Source organism: Mesoplodon densirostris, chromosome 3, assembly GCF_025265405.1.
Source record: "Mesoplodon densirostris isolate mMesDen1 chromosome 3, mMesDen1 primary haplotype, whole genome shotgun sequence".
NCBI lineage: Eukaryota > Metazoa > Chordata > Mammalia > Artiodactyla > Ziphiidae > Mesoplodon > Mesoplodon densirostris.
Window position 1 is genome coordinate 41,468,195 of NC_082663.1, and position 20,379 is coordinate 41,488,573.

General features: G+C 39.3%; 1 protein-coding gene across 1 annotated transcript in view; it reads left to right on the forward strand.

Annotated features, from left to right (window-relative positions):
• ITGA1 (integrin subunit alpha 1) overlaps positions 1-20,379 on the forward strand; it is a 168,866-nt gene that overhangs the window by 129,544 nt on the left and 18,943 nt on the right. Inside the window, exons 16-20 of the mRNA XM_060092870.1 lie at positions 7,225-7,391; positions 8,802-8,938; positions 10,931-11,041; positions 13,101-13,310; positions 15,686-15,766. Coding sequence (XP_059948853.1) covers positions 7,225-7,391; positions 8,802-8,938; positions 10,931-11,041; positions 13,101-13,310; positions 15,686-15,766 — 706 coding nt within the window. The remainder of the gene's footprint in view (positions 1-7,224; positions 7,392-8,801; positions 8,939-10,930; positions 11,042-13,100; positions 13,311-15,685; positions 15,767-20,379) is intronic.

The window sequence follows — 20,379 nt, forward strand, 5'->3', positions numbered from 1 at the left end:
GTTTCAATTTCAGTGCTTGTGATTGGTCTATTCATATTTTCTATTTCTTCCTGAGTCAGTCTTGGCAGGTTGTGCATTTCTAAGAATTTGTCCATTTCTTCCAGGTTGTCCATTTTATTGGCATAGAGTTGCTTGTAGTAATCTCTCCTGATCTTTTGTATTTCTGCAGTGTCAGTTGTTACTTCTCCTTTTTCATTTCTAATTCTATTGATTTGAGTCTTCTCCCTTCTTTTCTTGATGAGTCTGGCTAATGGTTTGTCAATTTTGTTTATCTTCTCAAAGAACCAGCTTTTAGTTTTATTGATCTTTGCTATCGTTTCCTTCATTTCTTTTTCATTTATTTCTGATCTGATCTTTATGATTTCTTTCCTTCTGCTAGCTTTGGGTTTTTTTTGTTCTTCTTTCTCTAATTGCTTTAGGTGCAGGGTCAGGTTGTTTACTCGAAATGTTTCCTGTTTCTTAAGGTGGGATTGTATTGCTATAAACTTCCCCCTTAGAACTGCTTTTGCTGCATCCCATAGGTTTTGGGTTGTCGTGTCTCCATTGTCATTTGTTTCTAGGTATTTTTTAATTTCCTCTCTGATTTCTTCAGTGATCACTTCGTTATTGAGTAGTGTATTGTTTAGCCTCCATGTGTTTGTATTTTTTACAGATCTTTTCCTGTAATTGATGTCTAGTCTCATAGCATTGTGGTCGGAAAAGATACTTGATACAATTTCAATTTTCTTAAATTTACCAAGGCTTGATTTGTGACCCAAGATATGATCTATCCTGGAGAATGTTCCATGAGCACTTGAGAAAAATGTGTATTCTGTTGTTTTTGGATGAAATGTCCTATAAATATCAACTAAGTCCATCTTGTTTAATGTATCATTTAAAGCTTGTGTTTCCTTGTTTATTTTCATTTTGGACGATCTGTCCATTGGTGAAAGTGGGGTGTTAAAGTCCCCTACTATGATTGTGTTACTGTCGATTTCCCCTTTTATGGCTGTTAGTATTTGCCTTATGTATTGAGGTGCTCCTATGTTGGGTGCATAAATATTTACAATTGTTATATCTTCTTCTTGGATCGATCCCTTGATCATTATGTAGTGTCCTTCTTTGTCTCTTCTAATAGTCTTTATTTTAAAGTCTGTTTTGTCTGATATAAGAATTGCTACTCCAGCTTTCTTTTGATTTCCATTTGCATGGAATATCTTTTTCCATCCCCTTACTTTCAATCTGTATGTGTCTTTAGGTCTGAAGGGGGTCTCTTGTAGACAGCATATATATGGGTCTTGTTTTTGTATCCATTCAGCCACTCTGTGTCTTTTGGTGGGAGCATTTAGTCCATTTACATTTAAGGTAATTATTGATATGTATGTTCCTATTCCCTTTTCCTTAATTGCTTTGGGTTCGTTATTGTAGGTATATTCCTTCTGTTGTGTTTCTTGCCTAGAGAAGTTCCTTTAGCATTTGTTGTAAAGCTGGTTTGGTGGTGCTGAACTCTCTCAGCTTTTGCTTGTCTGTAAAGGTTTTAATTTCTCCATCAAATCTGAATGAGATCCTTGCTGGGTAGAGTAATCTTGGCTGCAGGTTTCTCTCCTTCATCACTTTAATTATGTCCTGCCACTCCCTTCTGGCTTGTAGAGTTTCTGCTGAGAGATCAGCTGTTAACCTGATGGGGATTCCCTTGTGTGTTATTTGTTGTTTTTCCCTTGCTGCTTTTAATATGATTTCTTTGTATTTAATTTTTGACAGTTTGATTAATATGTGTCTTGGTGTATTTCTCCTTGGATTTATTCTGTATGGGACTCTCTGTGCCTCCTGGACTTGATTAACTATTTCCTTTCCCATATTAGGGAAGTTTTCAACTATAATCTCTTCAAATATTTTCTCAGTCCCTTTCTTTTTCTCTTCTTCTTCTGGAACCCCTATAATTCGAATGTTGGTGCGTTTAATGTTGTCCCAGAGGTCTCTGAGACTGTCCTCTGTTCTTTTCATTCTTTTTTCTTTATTTTGCTCTGCATCAGTTATTTCCACTATTTTATCTTCCACCTCACTTATCCGTTCTTCTGCCTCAGTTATTCTGCTATTGATCCCATCTAGAGTATTTTTCATTTCATTTATTGTGTTTTTAATCGATTCATCTTTAGTTCTTCTAGGTCCTTGTTAACTGTTTCTTGCATTTTGTCTATTCTATTTCCAAGATTTTAGATCATCTTTACCATCATTATTCTGAATTCTTTTTCAGGTAGACTGCCTATTACCTCTTCATTTGTTAGGTCTGGTAGGTTTTTATCTTGCTCCTTCACCTGCTGTGTGTTTTTCTGTCTTCTCATTTTGCTTATGTTACTGTGTTTGGGGTCTCCTTTTTGCAGGCTGCAGATTCGTAGTTCCCGTTGTTTTTCGTGTCTGACCCCAGTGGCTAAGGTTGTTTCAGTAGGTTGTGTAGGCTTCCTGGTGGGGGGGACTAATGCCTGTGTTCTGGTGGTTGAGACTCGATCTTGTCTTTCTGGTGGACAGGTCCACGTCTGGTGGTGTGTTTTGGGGTGCCTATGGCCTTATTATGTTTTTAGGTAGCTTCTCTGCTAATGGGTGGGGTTGTGTTCCTGCCTTGCTAGTTGCTTGGCATAGGGTGACCAGCACTGTAGCTTGCTGGTCGTTGACTGAAGCTGGGTGCTGGTGTTGGGATGGAGATCTCTGGGAGATTTTCACTGCTTGATATTATGTGGAGCTGGGAGGTCTCTTGTGGACCCGTGTCCTGAAGTTGGCTCTCCCACTTCAGAGGCACAGCACTGGCTCCTGGCTGCAGCACCAAGAGCCTTTCATCCACCCGGCTCAGAATAACAGGGAGAAAAAGCAGAAAGAAAGAATTAGTAGAAGAAAGAAAGAGAGAGGGAAAGAAAGGAAGAAGGGAAGAAAGGAAGGAAGGAAGGAAGGAAGAAAGAAAGGAGGGAGGGAGTGAGGAAGGATGGAAAGAAAGAAGGAAAGAAAGGAGGGAGGGCGGGAGCAATGAAAGCAAAAGGAAGAGTGAATGGAAGAAGGGAGGGAGGGAGGGAGGAAGGAAAGAAAGAAAGAAAGACAGGAGGGAGGGAGGAAGGAAAGAAAAAGAAAGTGGAAAGAAGAAGGGTGGGAGGGAGGGAGGAAAGAAAAAGAAAGAAGGCAAGGAAGAGCGGAGGGAGGGAGGGAGGAAGGGAAGGTAGGAAAAAAAGAAAGAGCAGGTAAAGTAAAATAGAATAAAGTATGAAATATAGTAGCGTTATTAAAATTAGAAAGTAATTATTGAAAAAAAAAAAAAAACGGACCGATAGAACCCTGGGACATATGGTGGAAGCAAAGCTATACAGAGAGAATCTTACACAGAAGATTACACATACACATTCACAAAAAGAGAGCAGGGGGAAAAATCAAAAATCTTGCTCTCCAAGCCCACCTCCTCAATTTGGGATAATTCGTTGTAAAAAGAGGAAAAGGGCAAGAAGTCTGAAATCTTGCTCTCTAAGTCCACCTCCTTACTTTGGAATAATTCGTTGTAAAAAGAGGAAAAGGGGGGAAAGTCTTAAATCTTGTCCTCAAAGTCCACTTCCTCAATTTGGGATGATTCGCTGTCCATTCATGCACTCCACAGACGCAGGGCACATCAAATGGACCGTGGAGCTTTAATCCGCTGCCTCCGAGGCTGCACAGAGAGATTTCCCTGACTCTGCTCTCACAGCTCCCGGGTCTCAGCCTTGGACCTGGCCCCGTCTCTGTGCGTAGGTCGCCGGAGGGCGTCCGTTCTTCGCTCAGACAGGACGGGTTTAAAGGAGCCGCTGATTCGGGGGCTCTGGCTCACTCATGCAGAGGGGAGGGAGGGGCGCGCAGTGTGCGGCGGGCCTGCGGCGGCAGAGGCCGGCGTGATGTTGCAGCAGCCCGTGGCGCTCCGTGTGCTTTCCCGGGAAAGCCGTCCCCGGGTCTCGGGACCCCGGCAGTGGCGGGGTGCACAGGTCCCCCGGAAGGCGGGGCGGACAGTGACCCGCGCTCGCACACAGGCCCCGCGGCTGCGGCGGCGGCGGGCGGCGGCAGGCGGCGGCGGCGGCGGGCCGCGGCGGCGTCGGGCGGCGTCGGGCGGTGGGCGGCGGCGGGCGGCGGCGGCGGCGGGCGGCGGCGCGCGGTGGGCGGCGGCGGCGGCGGCGGCCCACGCCCGTCTCCGAGGTCCACGCCTTACCCGCGGCTCGCGCCTGTCTCCGGCGCTTCCCTAAGCAGCCCTTTTAATGCCCTCTCCTCGCACACCAGGAAACAAAAGTGAAAGTGAAAAAAGACTCTTGCCTCTTCAGCAACTCCAGACCCTTTCCCCGGACTCCCTCCGGGCTAGCCGTGGTGCACTAACCCCTTCAGGCTCTCTTCCTGCCGCCAGCCCCAGTCCTCTCCCTGCGCTCCGACTGAAAGCCGATACCCAAGCCTCAGCTCCCAGCCCCGCCCGCCACGGCGGCCGAGCAGACAAGCCTCTCGGGCTGGTGTGTGCCTGAGGGCACCGATCCTCTGTGCCGGAATCTCTCCGCTTTGCCCTCCACACCCCTGTTGCTGTGCTCTCCTCCGCTACTCCGAAGCTTTCCCCCTCCGCCACCTGCAGTCTCCGCCCGCGAAGGGGCTTGTAGTGTGTAGAAACCTTCCCTCCTTCACGGCTCCCTCCCACTGGTGCAGGTCCCGTCCCTATCCTATTGTCTCTGTTTATTCTTTTTTTCTTTTGCCCTACCCAGGTATGTGGGGAGCTTCTTGCCTTTTAGGGGGTCTGAGGTCTTCTGTCAGCGTTCAGTAGGTGTTCTGTAGGAGTTGTTCCACGTGTAGATGAATTTCTGATACATCTGTGGGGAGGAAGGTGATCTCCGCGTCTTACTCTTCCGCCATCTTCCTCCGGGGTCCCCATTATGTTTTTTTAAAAATATTTTTAACTGTACAGTAGAGGGAAAGGAAAACTGAAAGGTGACGCCTAGGAGGGGAGAATGCTGGGCAGCAATGGCTGTGACTTTTGGGAGAGCCCACTCGAAACCAAGGCTCCAGACTAGAAGTCACCAGTTTCGGGAACAAAGAGAACATTTAGTTTTTGTTCGAACTGTTAATCCTGGATTAATTCATTAAGATAATCTTTACCCAGAAATATTTATTGTATTCACCCTTGTATATTAAAATATATACATACTTTTTTTTTTTTTTTTTTGTGGTACGCGGGCCTCTCACTGCTGTGGCCCCTCCCGTTGCGGAGCACAGGCTCCGGACGCGCAGGCTCAGCGGCCATGGCTCACGGGCCCAGCCGCTCTGCAGCATGTGGGATCTTCCCGGACCGGGGCATGAACCCGTGTCCCCTGCATCGGCAGGCGGACTCTCAACCAGTGCGCCACCAGGAAAGCCCTATAGATTTTTTTTTTTTTTAAGGAAGGTAAGATAAATATCCAGTAAGAGAGGTTTAGTAACTAGATTATGGTTCATGCATGTGTTGGAATCATATACTGCCATTAACAATAATGTTCTCAGAAAAATAGATATATTGGAAGGTTGTTTATTATATTATGTTTTTAAAGTACTTGTGCTTGTATATGTATATGGGCCAGTGTGTGTGTGTGTGTGTGTATACTTATGCATGTATGCGTGTGTATGCATCTCTCTATATACAGACATACATATATATGTGTATGAATGGTGATTATTGTTGAATGATAGAATTACAACTGATTTGTATTTTCTTTGTTCCCTTTACTATATTTTCATATTTTCTATGTGTAAATTGTTTTAAAAGAAAGATAACTATAATTTTTCTTTTAAAACGCAAAAGCATAAGCAGGGACCTATGTATTCACAAGATACCTAGCTCTAAAGGGCCAGTCTGGTTACAAGGCAGAAACCAGATAACGGTGTTCAACAATTATGCTGGCTTTATTCTAAGGCATTAGTGTCAAGCTCCATATACTCTGCCTAATTTTGTATTACTCTTGCTCTCACTTCAGATTACTGGAAATCACTGGGCTTTGGAATTAAAAAGACTGGGTTTAAAATCCCAGTTTTGCCCTCTGAACAGCTTTTGACCTTGGATAAAATATACTTGATCTCTCAGAGCCTCAGTTATCTCACATATGAAAGAGAGATAATAACATGTCTTGTTATGAAAGTTAATTTAAAATTTAAATGAATAATAAATAGCATGTGTGCCTAGCACAGTGCTTCAGATGCTATTCTGCTTCTCCTTCTCAGAAACAGGGACAAGGCTGAACCTACAAGAAGAACAGACAAGTATTATAGTGCAGAAACGATGTCCAGGGGCCTCTGGACTCTTTCCAGACTGGGAACAAACTCAAAAGTGCCGAAAATATGGTTTTGATTCTAAGGTTGCACCTGGTTGCTTGGTTTTATCTCTTTTCTCTCATGGGCAATATGGGTCTTTGGCCTATAAATTGTAGGGGATGAAAAATAATTTTGCCTGTACCCTTCTGAGTTCTTGGCTGAGATGACTGTAGTAAAAGAAGACAAATACGAAAAAAAAAAAAAAAAACCCAGAAGTTTGTTAACACGTATACCTCATGTATACATGGGAGATCCCAGGGAAAAATGAATAGCTTCCCCAGGTAGCTTAGCATTCACACTTAAACATCATCTTAATAGGGAAAGGGGAAGGGGCTGTAGGCCTCAGGGGAGAGTAAATGATTTTTTTTAGGAAAGATGAATAGGCCCTCAGGAGAACAGATGGGAGGTACGACGGTTTGCAACAAAGTTTGTCTGGGTGTGGTGTCCACTGCAACCTCCTGTCTTGCAATGCGTCAATTTTCCCTGGTTGATGAAACTCCTGGGTAGAGATTTATGACAACTGAGTTTCTTTTGGAGGATCTGTCTTTAAGCAGGTAAGTAGAGTTCAGAGAAAGCCTCTCCCTGCATTTTTTGTGATTTAAGTGCCTGCAGCTCAAAATCAATATACCAAAGCGGCATGTTTGGGGGTGGCCTGTCCTAAACTCCTATAGCCATATTTTAGGGTTGCATATTCTGCTACCCTTCAGAAACCAAAGCCTAACATGGTTCCAGAATAACCTGGGTGCCTTCAGAACATCAATTACAATTTCTTCTATATCAAAGATTCAAGAGAGAAAGGAGTCCTGAGAGCCCATACTGTATACAAAGAAGAATCCTCTTGGATGCACTCACTTTGCACTCCCAAAATGATGGCATGCATTAAATATAAAAATGTGTGAGTCATCACCATGGCTTATGTGTTTGCAGGTCCCGAGATGTGGCTGTAGTTAAAGTGACCATGAATTTTGAACCCAATAAAGTGAATATTCAAAAGAAAAACTGCCGCATGGAAGGAAAGGAAACAGTATGCATAAATGCCACAGTGTGTTTTGATGTGAAATTGAAGTCCAAAGAAGACAGGGTTTACGAAGCTGGTAAGTGTCGTATATACAGAAGCACTTTGGGGTAGGAGGACAATGTATTTGCTCCCGCATGATGAAATCCAGTCAGATATTTTTTTAATTTCCCTCGATAATAGGAATCTGCACGTCACCTTTGCCCCTGCAAACATGTTGAACCTTGAAAAAAATTCTATTGCAGAAGGAATAGGTTATGGAACCCAGTAAATTCTGCAGCAGAAACTACATGCTTATATTTGGTGACCTTCCACAGCTGGATTCCATGTTTCCCCTCTGGCTCTCCTATTGACTCTGAACAGTCAAGGGCTAAAGAGAGAGAGAAAGCCAGAGACACCAGTTGAGAGGCAGAGTTGGAAACTGGGCTCTCTCCAGTAAGACTGGTACTGCAGAGGACCTGACTGCCCAGCCACCCTACCTTTCTGAGATTCCTTTGCTCCAGTCAGGAGGTGACCCTGGTTCTTGAGTGTCCGACAGATTCCATGTATGTTCTCAGGCACATCACGTCAGCCTGGGTATCCCCCTTTTTCCTGCACTCTACAATTTCTAAAGCGGTTTTTAATGATATTGAAACATGTTGGAGTCAAAACTATGAAGGCCATTGGCTGCCGAAGAGTAATTTACTCTGCAAACCAAATACAAGTAGAATGAAAAAACCCCCTAATCCTTAAAATCTATTTTTCTAAATTTTTTCTACATGTGCATATTTATGATCTGCAGTGGACCTCTGACTGGAAGATAAATGAGGTATAGGAATGTAAAATAATGATTAACATTTTCATATGCAACATTATTTGTCTTATTTTTGTATAGTAATTAAGCAATCAAATAAGAAAGATTGTTGCCTTCATAGAAAGTATAAGGTTTAACTTGTTTTGCTCATTGTGGTATGCTTATTTTGTTAAACTTATTTATTAAGCTTATATTATTATATCCTTTGAACATAGTCTAAAATGACATTTTTTATAAAATAGGTTAAAATGTCACTAATGTATTTTTTTCTCTATTGAAATACAACATAACGAATATTCTAATCAGGGCTCCAACATTTCTACACTAAAAAAAAAAATTTAAGTGAAAACCCAGTAAACATAGGCATGGACAAGAAATTAGGTGGTATGTGGGGGGGGGGGGTGCGCGCGCACGTGTGTGTGTGTGTATAAACATACATATACATTTTAAAATAAGTGTAATTAAACATTAAAAGCCTTGTGAACTAAGAAAGCAGTTCTATAGAGTTCCTCAAGGTTATCTTCATGACTGCAAACACATTGTATTACAGTAGTATGGATATGCTGAAAAAACAGAGAACTTTTGTCGACTGATTGCCCAAGAGATTTTTCTGTAATGTTAATTTAATGAACTGGATCATATGAAAATCACCTGAAATGAACATATCTTTCAATTATTCTTTTTTTATTTTTATAGATATGCAGTACCGTATCACACTAGATTCTCTAAGACAGATATCACGGAGTTTTTTCTCTGGAACTCAAGAGAGGAAGATTCAAAGAAACATCACAGTTCGAGAATCAGAATGCACTAAGCATTCCTTCTACATGTTGGCAAGTAAATCATATATAATAGCTGCCTTGTTCCAAATCAAAAATAAAATATAGATGTCTTATTTCAAGTCAGTCAATCTTACTTTTATTTCAAAGTGAAAATCATGAATTAAACTTTGTTCACTTTTATCAGAAAATCACAGGTCTGATTTTCTAATTTCCAAATACATTTCATAAAACTATCTTTCATCTTCCCTGTGTATGCTATCAAATATCCATATATTATGGAACATTAAAAGGCACAGTACACCAGTTGATAGAGACCTTGTATTTCATTAATTTATCCATTTTATTCATTCATTCATTCTTTCAACTTGAACTTTAACAACAAGTGAGAATCTAACTCATTGAACTTCTGTGGGCCTTGTCCATCAAAAGTGCTTAAATGCCCTGAGGGGAAACTGTTGGGCCATATGCATTCCGGGGTCTGTTCTTGTCCACTGAACTATGTGTTTCACTCTTTGACTTTAGATTAAAGGAAAAAGATCTGGTATTTTCTATCATCTGTAGACTTTGTGCTACCTGTCCCTGTTTTGATGGATGAGGGAGCCTTGGAAAGCAAATGATTAACCCCTAGAAATGGCTGATAAGCCAGTTTGCACCATTTTAAATGTATTTTATTGGGTCACTATGTATGTGGGACAGGAGTTTCTTAAAACATTTTCTTAAAATGTACATGACACTAAAGAAGAAGAAAAGCAGAATGGATGTACTGAGAAAACTCTGATTTTGTTAATGGAGATTGAGACTTAGAGACTTGAACATGATCTTGGAATTTTAAATGAAATAGGCCTATTTGCCCCCACCTCTGACTTATTTCAGTATTCTTGATGTAGTCATCTTCCATATTTTGAAAATATTGTAGTCAGGGGCAGGCAAGTGACAGAAGACATGCATGCTGGTGTGCCATGTTTACTCTTCCTCAGTGATTTTCAAGTCAATATTCCCCATGACATATGTCAAAATAAGCTTATTTGGTCAACATTGAAGTCAATTTATGATTAGAAAAATAAAAATGGAGGGTTTTTTTTAACTTGTTTCATCAGAATTGAACATTTAGGAGTTAGAACTTGGATAAGATTTGAAAAGTCATGAAACCAGATTTGGCAGTGCCTCCAACCTGCTAAAAAATCACTGTAGTATATGTTTCTCCAAAAATTTAGTATCTAGCTATATCTAGGCACTGGGATTAAAAGGAATGAACTAGTTTCAAAATTTCCAAAATTCTTCTGGATTTTAATGGATACTTTAACATTTGTTCTGGAGTCAGCCAGGATGGAATTTGTATCCCAGCTTCCTCACTTTCTGAGTAATTTTGACAAAGTGGTTTAGTCTCTTAGAGGCTCAGTTTTCTATCTGTAAAATAAAGACTGTAATTAGTATGCGTCTTGGAGGATTGTTGAAATAATTCTCAATAACGTGTATAAAGCTCATAATTCTGGACATGTCATGAGTGATGGCTGTCACTGATGATAGTATAAGCAATGTTCATCACATCCCTATTATTTTCATATCATTTCACATATAAAATTCTTACAACTCAAGGTATATATTATATTAATGAAATGCAACTCAGTTTAAAGAAGGGTTGCTCTCTTGAAGTTGAAAGACTTTCCTATAAGTATTACACAGTGGTTTTTAGCTCAAGGTCTAAAGAGAAAGGATATTATTATGTAAGTAGGTTTGAGGGGTACATCCTGACATGGCCAAGTACGACCTATCCATCATTCCAGCAGGCCCATCTGAGAAGCTGGACGTGAGTAAACTGGTCACAATAGGAAGCCTCTGCATTTGTTTTAGCAGCGTCCCTTGTCAAGGCAGAAGGGCGGTTTCTCTCCAGTGAAGCAAAAGCCTGATCAGGTCATATGTCAGATCAGGTACACAAGAATGTCCAGTGAGCCTGGCCCACAGGGCAGAAGAAGGAAGCCATGACAAGGTCAGAACATCCAATAAATATGATGCCGATAACATATTTTATGTTCTCACCTCTAGGACAAGCATGACTTTCGGGACTCTGTGAGAATAACTTTGGATTTTAATCTTACCGATCCAGAAAATGGGCCCGTTCTTGATGATTCTTTACCAAATTCAGTACATGAATATGTAAGTCAGATTTTTTTAAAATCAGAATACTTATTTGTGGATATATTGGGGAAAACAACTGAAACACATAAACAGGTGTATACACAGAAGCCTAAATCTATTATATTATATATATTTTTTAAAAAAAGAATTAGGGCTTCCCTGGTGGCACAGTGGTTGAGTGTCCGCCTGCCGATGCAGGGGACACGGGTTCGTGCCCCAGTCCGGGAAGATCCCACATGCCGCGGAGCGGCTGGGCCCGTGAGCCATGGCCGCTGAGCCTGCGCGTCCAGAGCCTGTGCTCTGCAACGGGAGAGGCCACAACAGTGAGAGGCCCGCGTACCACAAAACAAACAAACAAAACAAAAAAAAAAGAATTAGACTCTTCTAGACTTTTCCCAATTCTTCTAACTTTCTACTGTTGGAGTTTAAGGGAACTTATAAATGACACCTATTTTTATCGCTCCTAAATTTAGGACCAATCGAACGAAAGACATGGGTTGGCCAATTGGAACTCCCCTTTATTACTAATGAACACTGGGTTGCAGGGCATGGTTTGGGTATAATGGGTGTCCTCCTACGGAGCCAGGCATAGACCACAGGAAACCAAATAGGTCATTAGCAGTGCTCAGCAATCTCAGGCCAGCAATCTCAGGCCTTCCCGGGGGCCCACCTTGTAAGACTTGCAGAATGGAAATGTAGATGTATGCTTCCCATGAGCTCACCACCGCCCTAAGAGCAGAAGAGACAGGAAGGGACTGAGCTGTGTTCACCTAGTTTTTGCTTCCAAATTCACAGAGTCTACTGTCCCACCCCTGAGAAAGAGTGAGTGAGTGGGTAAAAGGATGGGGTCACAAGTGTGGCACCAATGGAGGAATCACTGGTGGTGGAGAATTAGCTTTCCCCCGCACCTATCTTCTGCTTTTCCTTCTCCTTTCCAAATATATTTATTGAGCGTCTTATATGTACCAGACATCAGAGCTTACAGTCTAACCTAGGAAATAGGTATTAGGTAGTAATTAAAGCACATGCTCTGGAGAACTTCCAGAGCTCAATGGGAACTTTTGCTAGACTGAAGTGTTTCAGGGGCGCTCCCTGGAACCTATGACATTGCATTTGAGACCTGAAGCCTAGGAGGTGGAAGAGCAGTGGTCCAAGCAGAGGGATATGTGCAAAGGTTCTGAGGCATAAAAGGAACTAAACTAAAATCACTAGCATGGCTGAAGCTGAAGAGCAAGTGTGGAAGGTCATGTGGGATGAGGCAGGAGGCACAGGCAGGAGCCAGATCACCAGGACTTTGTGCCACTGCACAGATTTTAAATGTCTTTGAGGAGCCATGGAATGCCATTGTTGGTTTTAATTGGTTCACTGATAGCACTGGATTTTTTTTTTTAAGGATTACTTCAGCTGTGCAGTGGTGAATGATTGGAGGGAATCAAGAGTGGGTGTGGGAGACCAGTCAGGAAGCTGCTACTTTAGTCTAGGGAGGAAATAAGATGGGTTGGACTAGAGGTGGTGGTGGAAATGGAGAGGTAAGGAGAGCTGTGGGAAATATTTAGAATAGCGGTAGAATGGACTGTTCTTGGTGATGGATTAGATAAGGGGAAGGGCTTAATGAAGAAAAGGAGTCAAGGGAAGCTCCCAGTTATGTGGCTTGCTCATTTTCTACCGTCTTGACTGAGGCTATTATGATCCTAGGTATTTGATTCTTTTAAATAGAAAATCTCATAATCAGAGGTGAGTGTTACAGTGTTCTCTCATAACTTTGGATCGTAGAGCACTTGACTTATTTCTTTGAAACTGTTCTACTCTGGCAGATGAAAGCCACTGAAAAACATCTGTGAAAACTGTGCATTCCTTAAAGGAATGGAAAAATTTATAACCAAAAGTAAAGGTTATGATTTTCCCTGATCAATTATAGGAATAACTGTAAAAATTCCTTATGATTTCTGCAGTGAAATCTATTCTCTTTATGATTTTCTTCTTTCGGCAGTATGTCATTTCTTTTATGCAAGTTCATAGGTAATTTTCAATAATGCCCAGCTAAAGTTTGAAAAATGTTTTTCTGTGAATATTTCAGATTCCCTTTGCCAAAGATTGTGGAAACAAGGAAAAATGTATCTCGGACCTCACCCTGGATGTCTCCACCACAGAAAAGGGCCTGCTTATTGTCAGGTCCCACAATGACAAGTTCAATGTTAGCCTCACAGTCAAAAATAAAGAGGACAGTGCCTATAACACCAGAACCATAGTAAATTATTCTCCAAATCTAATTTTTTCAGGAATTGAGGTAAACTTTTAGTTTTACATTTATTTATTCTTGTAATACTCACATGTTGAACCTACTTTTCATACTACTGAAGTAAATTTTTATTACATTGATTTTAGAATAGAAAGCATTTTGTACAAAATTAGAACTCACTGATGGTGAAAGGACCAAGATTTTTTTAAAAGCTTTTTTTGGGTATATTTCTTTAGAGCTCTACAACTCTTCTTGGATTCAGTATGAGGAAAGGATCTCTGATATACCAAAACTTTATGCATGGGCTTCCCTGGTGGCGCAGTGGTTGAGAGTCCGCCTGCCGAGGCAGGGGACACGGGTTCGTGCCCCGGTCCAGGAAGATCCCACATGCCGCGGAGTGTCTGGGGCCATGAGCCATGGCCGCTGAGCCTGCGCATCCGGAGCCTATGCTCCGCAGCGGGAAACTTTATGCTTTATGCAGTGGTGTAAGAAGCCTTACACCACTGAAATTGAGACTTGAGTCAAGAAAAAAAATAAACACAACACTCAAAGTCAAAACAGTTTAACAGAAGGGCAGGAAGGAGTAATACACGTGCTGAACAATAACAAAAAATTTACATGCAAAAAAATCGATACCATTCCCTACTTTTTCTATGCACAATCCTTAAACTGGCAAGAGAGTTTTATTAAATGATTATGTCTCATTGTCATGAAGAAGGTTGTTTTAGTTTTTGTTTTGTTTTGTTTCTTTTGGCCATGCCACACAGCTTGCAGGATCTTACTTCCCTGACCAGTGATCGAACCCAGGCCCCTGGCAGTGAAAGTGCCGGGTCCTAACCACTGGACCACCAGGGAATTCCCCAGAAGTTTTTTATTATTTTGGCAATAACATACAGCTGCATAAGATGCTCTATCAGGATTAATTAATACTTCCAAATTTGAACTTTGCTTTTAATTCTGATCTCTGAATTAATTCCCCTGAATTAAAATTCAGTATATATGAGTTAGTAATATATATAATTCATATTAAAAGCAAATACACTTATTATATACAATATTAAACACTTTAATTGTCTAGTTTCTATAAATTCAGATTTTCACTGACATTTCTCTCCATTTATTAGGATATCACTTAGGGACATGATACTAAGATAGGCTTTAAAAATGTCCTATATTACTACCACCTATTTTATTTTATAATAATAAACATTTATTACTGATATGTACTATTCTAAGTTCTTTATAGTTTTTTTATTTTATTGAAATATTGTTGATTTACAATATTGTGTTAATTTCTTCTGTACAGCAAAGTGACTCAGTTATACACATGTATATACATATTCTTTTTCATATTCTTTTCCATTATGGTTTCTCACAGGATATTGAATACCCTGTGCTATACAGTCGGACCTTGTTTATCCATCCTATACTACCACCTATTTTAGATTCAGGAAAGAATGTTAATTAAAAATCCAAATGTGCAAATAGATGCTGGGAAAATATTACCACTGAATTCTTCTCAGAAAAGAGGACTATATTAAATATCATTGTATCTTCTTCAAATGACTTCATGGCCTTGGCAGAGAGGCAGAGCTATGAAATCAACAAGGCCTCTCTTCTCCTCCTATTAATGACAACAATAGTAATAATAATAATGGCAGTCTTTTCGTGAGTCATATTATGTGTCAGAAACTGTTCTACAAGTTCTACTTATTCATAGTTATTTAACTCTCATTAATTCCTTTGTACATAGGTATTATTATACTACAGAGATTCTAAGATAAACCCCTTTTTTCATAATTTAACATTTCTGTAATTGCATTTTACAATTGCTATGTTAAGTTAACAGGCAGCATTATTGTTTCCTTATTGGTATGTAAAATACTGGTAAGCCTCATATTCAAGGTCATTTTCACTTTGATGAGATAGAGTTCGACTAACCCCACTTGACAGAAAATCAGGCCCAGAGAAGTGAGGAGTCCTGACAAGGATAAAGCTAACAGTGGTAGTCAGAGTTTAAATCCTGGTGTTTCCAGGTCAGAAATCAAGCTCTTACCCACTCCTCCAGTGACAACCATTCACTGTGGGCTTCCATGTGTCAGTCCAGTATGTGTGGGTTATTTTGTGCAGCCACCTATTCACCCTGTGAGGTAGATGCTGTTAGTACTCCCATTTTTCAGTGGAAGATCTAGACAGGCTGGTGTGATGCACTTCATCCTACAGCCATCCTTAACCGAAGTGATGTTTTCACATTGCCATGGGCTGTGGGACAAGTAATCCCAGAATGCTGTGATTCTCACAACTATACTGAGAAACAAATCCTAGCAAAGCAGTCTAAGGCTCAGCTGGGAAAATTCTAGACCATCAAGGTCAAGTATTTCACCTGCGTGTCTGCTCTAATTCTGTTTACTTTCTCTTCCTAGGCTATCCAAAAAGACAGTTGTGAATCCAATCATAATATCACATGTAAAGTTGGATATCCTTTCCTAAGAAGAGGAGAAATGGTAAGCAGATTATAGAAAATACAGGTGGCAATTGGATATGAAAAATAATTTGCTCAAAGCCAAATATATAAATCCTTCTAGTGGTAGTTTAGGATGGCATAGATGAACAAGATTGAATTCAAAATTGTGAGATCTTGAAATCAAAAGGCAATTGTGGCATGGGTCAAACTCAAACACCAGGACAAAGTTAAGAAATTTTACTCTACAGCTTATATGATAAATGGAGCTGGGAAATTCTGGTATTAGTGTCGCCTATGTAGTACGCTTTTCTACTGTAGGAAGAAGAATCTTTCAAACCAGTTGGTTTAGAATTTTGTATAGAAACTCTACTTCCATTTCTCTTTTTTAAAAATAATAACCTCACTGAGATATAATTCACATACCACAAAATTCACTCATTTAAAGTTCAGTGGGTTTTAGTATATTCACCAAATTGTGAATTGTGTACCATCACCACAATGGATCCTATAACATTTTCACACCCAACAAAGATACCCTGTATGCATCACTAGTTACTGCTGTTTTTTTCCTCGATAACCCCTCCATCAATCCCAGGCAACCACTAATCTACTTTCTTTCTCTATGGATTTGCCTATTCTGACATTTCATATAAATGGAATCATACGATATGTGGTCTTTTGTGACAGGCTGACTGGCTTCTTTCACTTAGCGTAATGTTTTCAAGGTTCATCTATTAGTAATTCATTTTTTTTAAATTTCCAAACAATATTCCATTGTATGAATATATCAAATTTTATTTATTCATTTATCAGTTGATGGGCATTTGGGTTGTTTCCACTTTTTTGCTGCTATAAATAATATTTCTATGGATATTTGTGTATAGGTTTGGTATGGACACATGTTTTCAATTCTCTCGGATATAAACCTAGGGGTGGAATTGCTGAGTTATATGGTAACTAATGTAACATTTTGGGGAACTGCAAAACTGTTTTCCAAAGTGACTGTACCATTTTACATTCCTGCTGACAATGTATGAGGATTCCAATTTCTCTGCATTGTTGCTACCTGTCTTTTTAGTATAGCCATCCTGGTGGGTGTGAAGTAGTATCTCATTGATGTTTTGATTTGCATTTCCCTAATGGCTAATGAAGTTACATCTTTTCATGTGCTTATTGGCCATGTGAATTTTTTTTTTGAGTAATGTCTATTCAGATTGTTTACCTATTTTTTAATTGGGAGGTCTTTTTGATTATTCGGTTGTAAGAGATCTTTGTATATTCTACATGAAAGTCTCTTATCAGAAATGATTTGCAAATATTTTCTTCCATTCTGTAAGTTATCTTTTCATTTTCTTGATGGTGTTCTTTGGAGCGCAAAAGTGTTTACTTTGATGAAGTCCAATTTATTTATTTATTCTTTTGTCATTCATGCTTTTGGTAGCATATCTAGGAAGACTTTGCCTAACAAAGGCACAGTTACTCCTGTTTTTTCCAAGAGCTTTACAGTTTTAGCCCTTATATTTAGATCTATGATCCATTTTGATGGACTTTTGTGTGTGGTGTAAGTAAAGAGTCCAACTTCATTCTTTGTGGATATTCCCACACCATTTATTGAAAAGACTATTCATTCCCCCATTGAATTGTCTTGGCACTCTTGTTGAAAATCAGTGGACCATAAACACATGGGTTTATTTCTTGTATCTTTGTTGTATTTCATTGATCTATATGTCTGTCTTCATGACAGTACCATGTTGTTTTGATTACCGTAGCTTTGTTGTAAGTTTTGAAATCAGGAATTGTAAGTCTTCTGACTATGCTTCTTTTTTCAAAATTGTTTGGCTATTCCACGTCCCTTGCATTTCCATTTGTATTTTAGAATCAGCTTGTCAGTTTCTGCAAAAAAAATAAAAAGCCAGCTGGGAGTTTGGTGGGTATTACATTGAATCTGTAGATCTATTTGGGGAGTGTTACCATCTTAAAAATATTAACTTTTCTGACCCATGAGCATGGGATGTCTTTCCATTTATTTAGATCTCCTTTAATTACCTTCAAAACTGTTTTGTAGTTTTCAGAATACAAGTTTGCATCTCCTTTGTTAAATATATTTCTAAACATTTTATTCCTTTTGATGCTGTTTTATTGGAAATCTTTAAATTCATTTTCAGATTGTTTATTGCTAATGCATAGAGATACAGTTTTTTTTTTCATACTGATCTTTTACTCTGCAATCTTGCTGGAATTATTTATTAGTTCTAATAGGTTTTTTAGAGGATTCCTTAGGATATTCTATATATAACATCATGTCATCTGCAAATAGAGGTATCCTTTCCAATCCAATGCCTTCTATTCCTTTTTCTTACCTAATTGCCCTGCCTAGAACCATACTAATTGAATAGAAGAGAGAAGAGTTCTTTCATCTCTTTTTAAAGAAATACTTGTGGGCTTCCCTGGTGGCACAGTGGTTGAGAATCCACCTGCCAGTGCAGGGGACACAGGTTCCATCCCTGGTCTGGGAAGATCCCACATGCTGAGGAGCAACTAAGCTTGTGTGCCACAACTACTGAGCCTATGCTGTAGAGCCTGTGAGCCACAGCTACTGAACCTGCGTGCCGCAACTACTGAAGCCCATGCACCTAGAGCCCATGCTCCGCAACAAGAGAAGCCACCATAATGAGAAGCCTGCACACTGCAATGAAGAGTAACCCCCGCTCACCGCAACTAGAGAAAACCCATGCACAGCAACGAAGACCCAACACAGCCAAAGATAAATTAATTAAATAAATAAATCATAAAATAAAATAAAAAATAAAGAAATATTTGTTTCCATGAACAGCAGAGAATAATTATCTCATTTAATGATAAACATGGTATTTGCATGTATTTTCAGTGAAGGTTGCTTTTCAGTATGAATATTTGCTCCTTATTCACTATTGAGTTAAGGAGGGAAATCTTTAATTAATCAAAATGATTAAAATAAGAAGGTATTTTATTTACTTGACATAGACTTAAACAAAAAAAGAGAAATACTATCCCAATATTTATTTCAACTTTCTTAGATTATAATATTTTTATAAGACTTCAAAATAGATCCCTGACATCTTTAACACACATCCTAAAAAGTTGACAAACACTGGTTTGGACATCTGGAAATGGCAGATGTCTATCTATAGTGAAATCCTTAATGACAAATTATCGATAATGAAATCTTTTAGCTCTTCTTTTTGCAAATGAGAATTCAGAAAGGCCTTTCCCTTTAACACATGTGGCATGGTTACTAGTGATTTAGGATACCAACCACGAATCATAATAATTATCATTAAATTCAATAAATATTTTCTATGTCCATTTTAGCTTATAAAACTAACTAGATGTACCAATTTACTTTTGAACCCCATCATAAACTCTGTTTCTTGACTATCTCAAATGAAATATACTGTGAATTTGCATTCCTTCCCTACAAATCTATAAGATACACATCACTTCTGAAAAAAGAAACACTCCTAATTCCTCTAATTTGACATGGAAATAAGGAATGTCAACTCATGTCTACTCCTTCCTTTGACCACTTCAATTAACCTTGGAATTATCTCTATTTCCTAAAGAATAATGATATACCCTCTGTTATATCCCAATCATTGGAGACATTAATTGAAATCTTAATAATTTCTTAACCATCTCTTCCTTTCTTTAGCAATTCTTTGGTGCTTAGGGCAAAAGCTTTACTCAAAGTGTTTTATTGTCATCAGTAGAGAGATGGAAAGATAACATGCAAGTAATTTTTACATGGGCTTTACACTTAGAATATACTTTTCGATTTGATGTGTAAGCATTTCAGAATCAGATCAATATGCATAGGCAGCTTCTTCAGCCCCGCTTCTCGGCTAGTCTCTTCCCTCCATCTGAAGACTCAATCAGGAATGCTAGGACAAATGTCCAGGCCAGTCAGAGGGCTAAGAACAATCAGGGAAAAAGGAGCTCACTGAGAGACTCTGGCAATTTGACCCACCCAATAAAGCTTCTACTGGAATTGTGATTACTATTTCAAAGCAAGAAGAAAACTATAGAGCTTCAGATTCTTAGAAGAACTATTTTTTTAAAAACTAACTCAAAAAAGTAAGTGGGAGAAGAAAATTCTACACATTAGAGTGTACGACCAGGCAAATCTCAAGATCCCTGAATTCTAGTCACTCCTTCTATAAATGGTGCCTAAATTGAATAAAAGAGCTTTAAGTATCAAATCTTGTCTAGTCACAAAGATAAAATTTTAGGCAGCATTTATTAATTGTACATTTTGAACTATCAATTTTGCTGGCCCAAATTCCAAAATACCTCAGCACATTATTGGGTGTGTAAGCATTATTATGAGGCCTCTTGGACTAGAATTCTGCTGATGACATATTTCTTTAACGAGTAATCTAGTTTTTGTTCTGCCTGTTGGTATTTATAAAGAACCATGAATTACATAATTCATGTGCTCAGGCATAGTTTCTCAAAAGTAAGTTACTTCCTGTATTTGAGTGTCAGTAAAACAAAAACATTTTCCAGCTTTTCTTGGATATTGTTTTAATTCTGCAATTTATAAACAAAACTCACTGCTTTTTAAAGTTATGATTCTTATAGTTTACTTTAAATAGCCAAGACTTTTATTTTGTT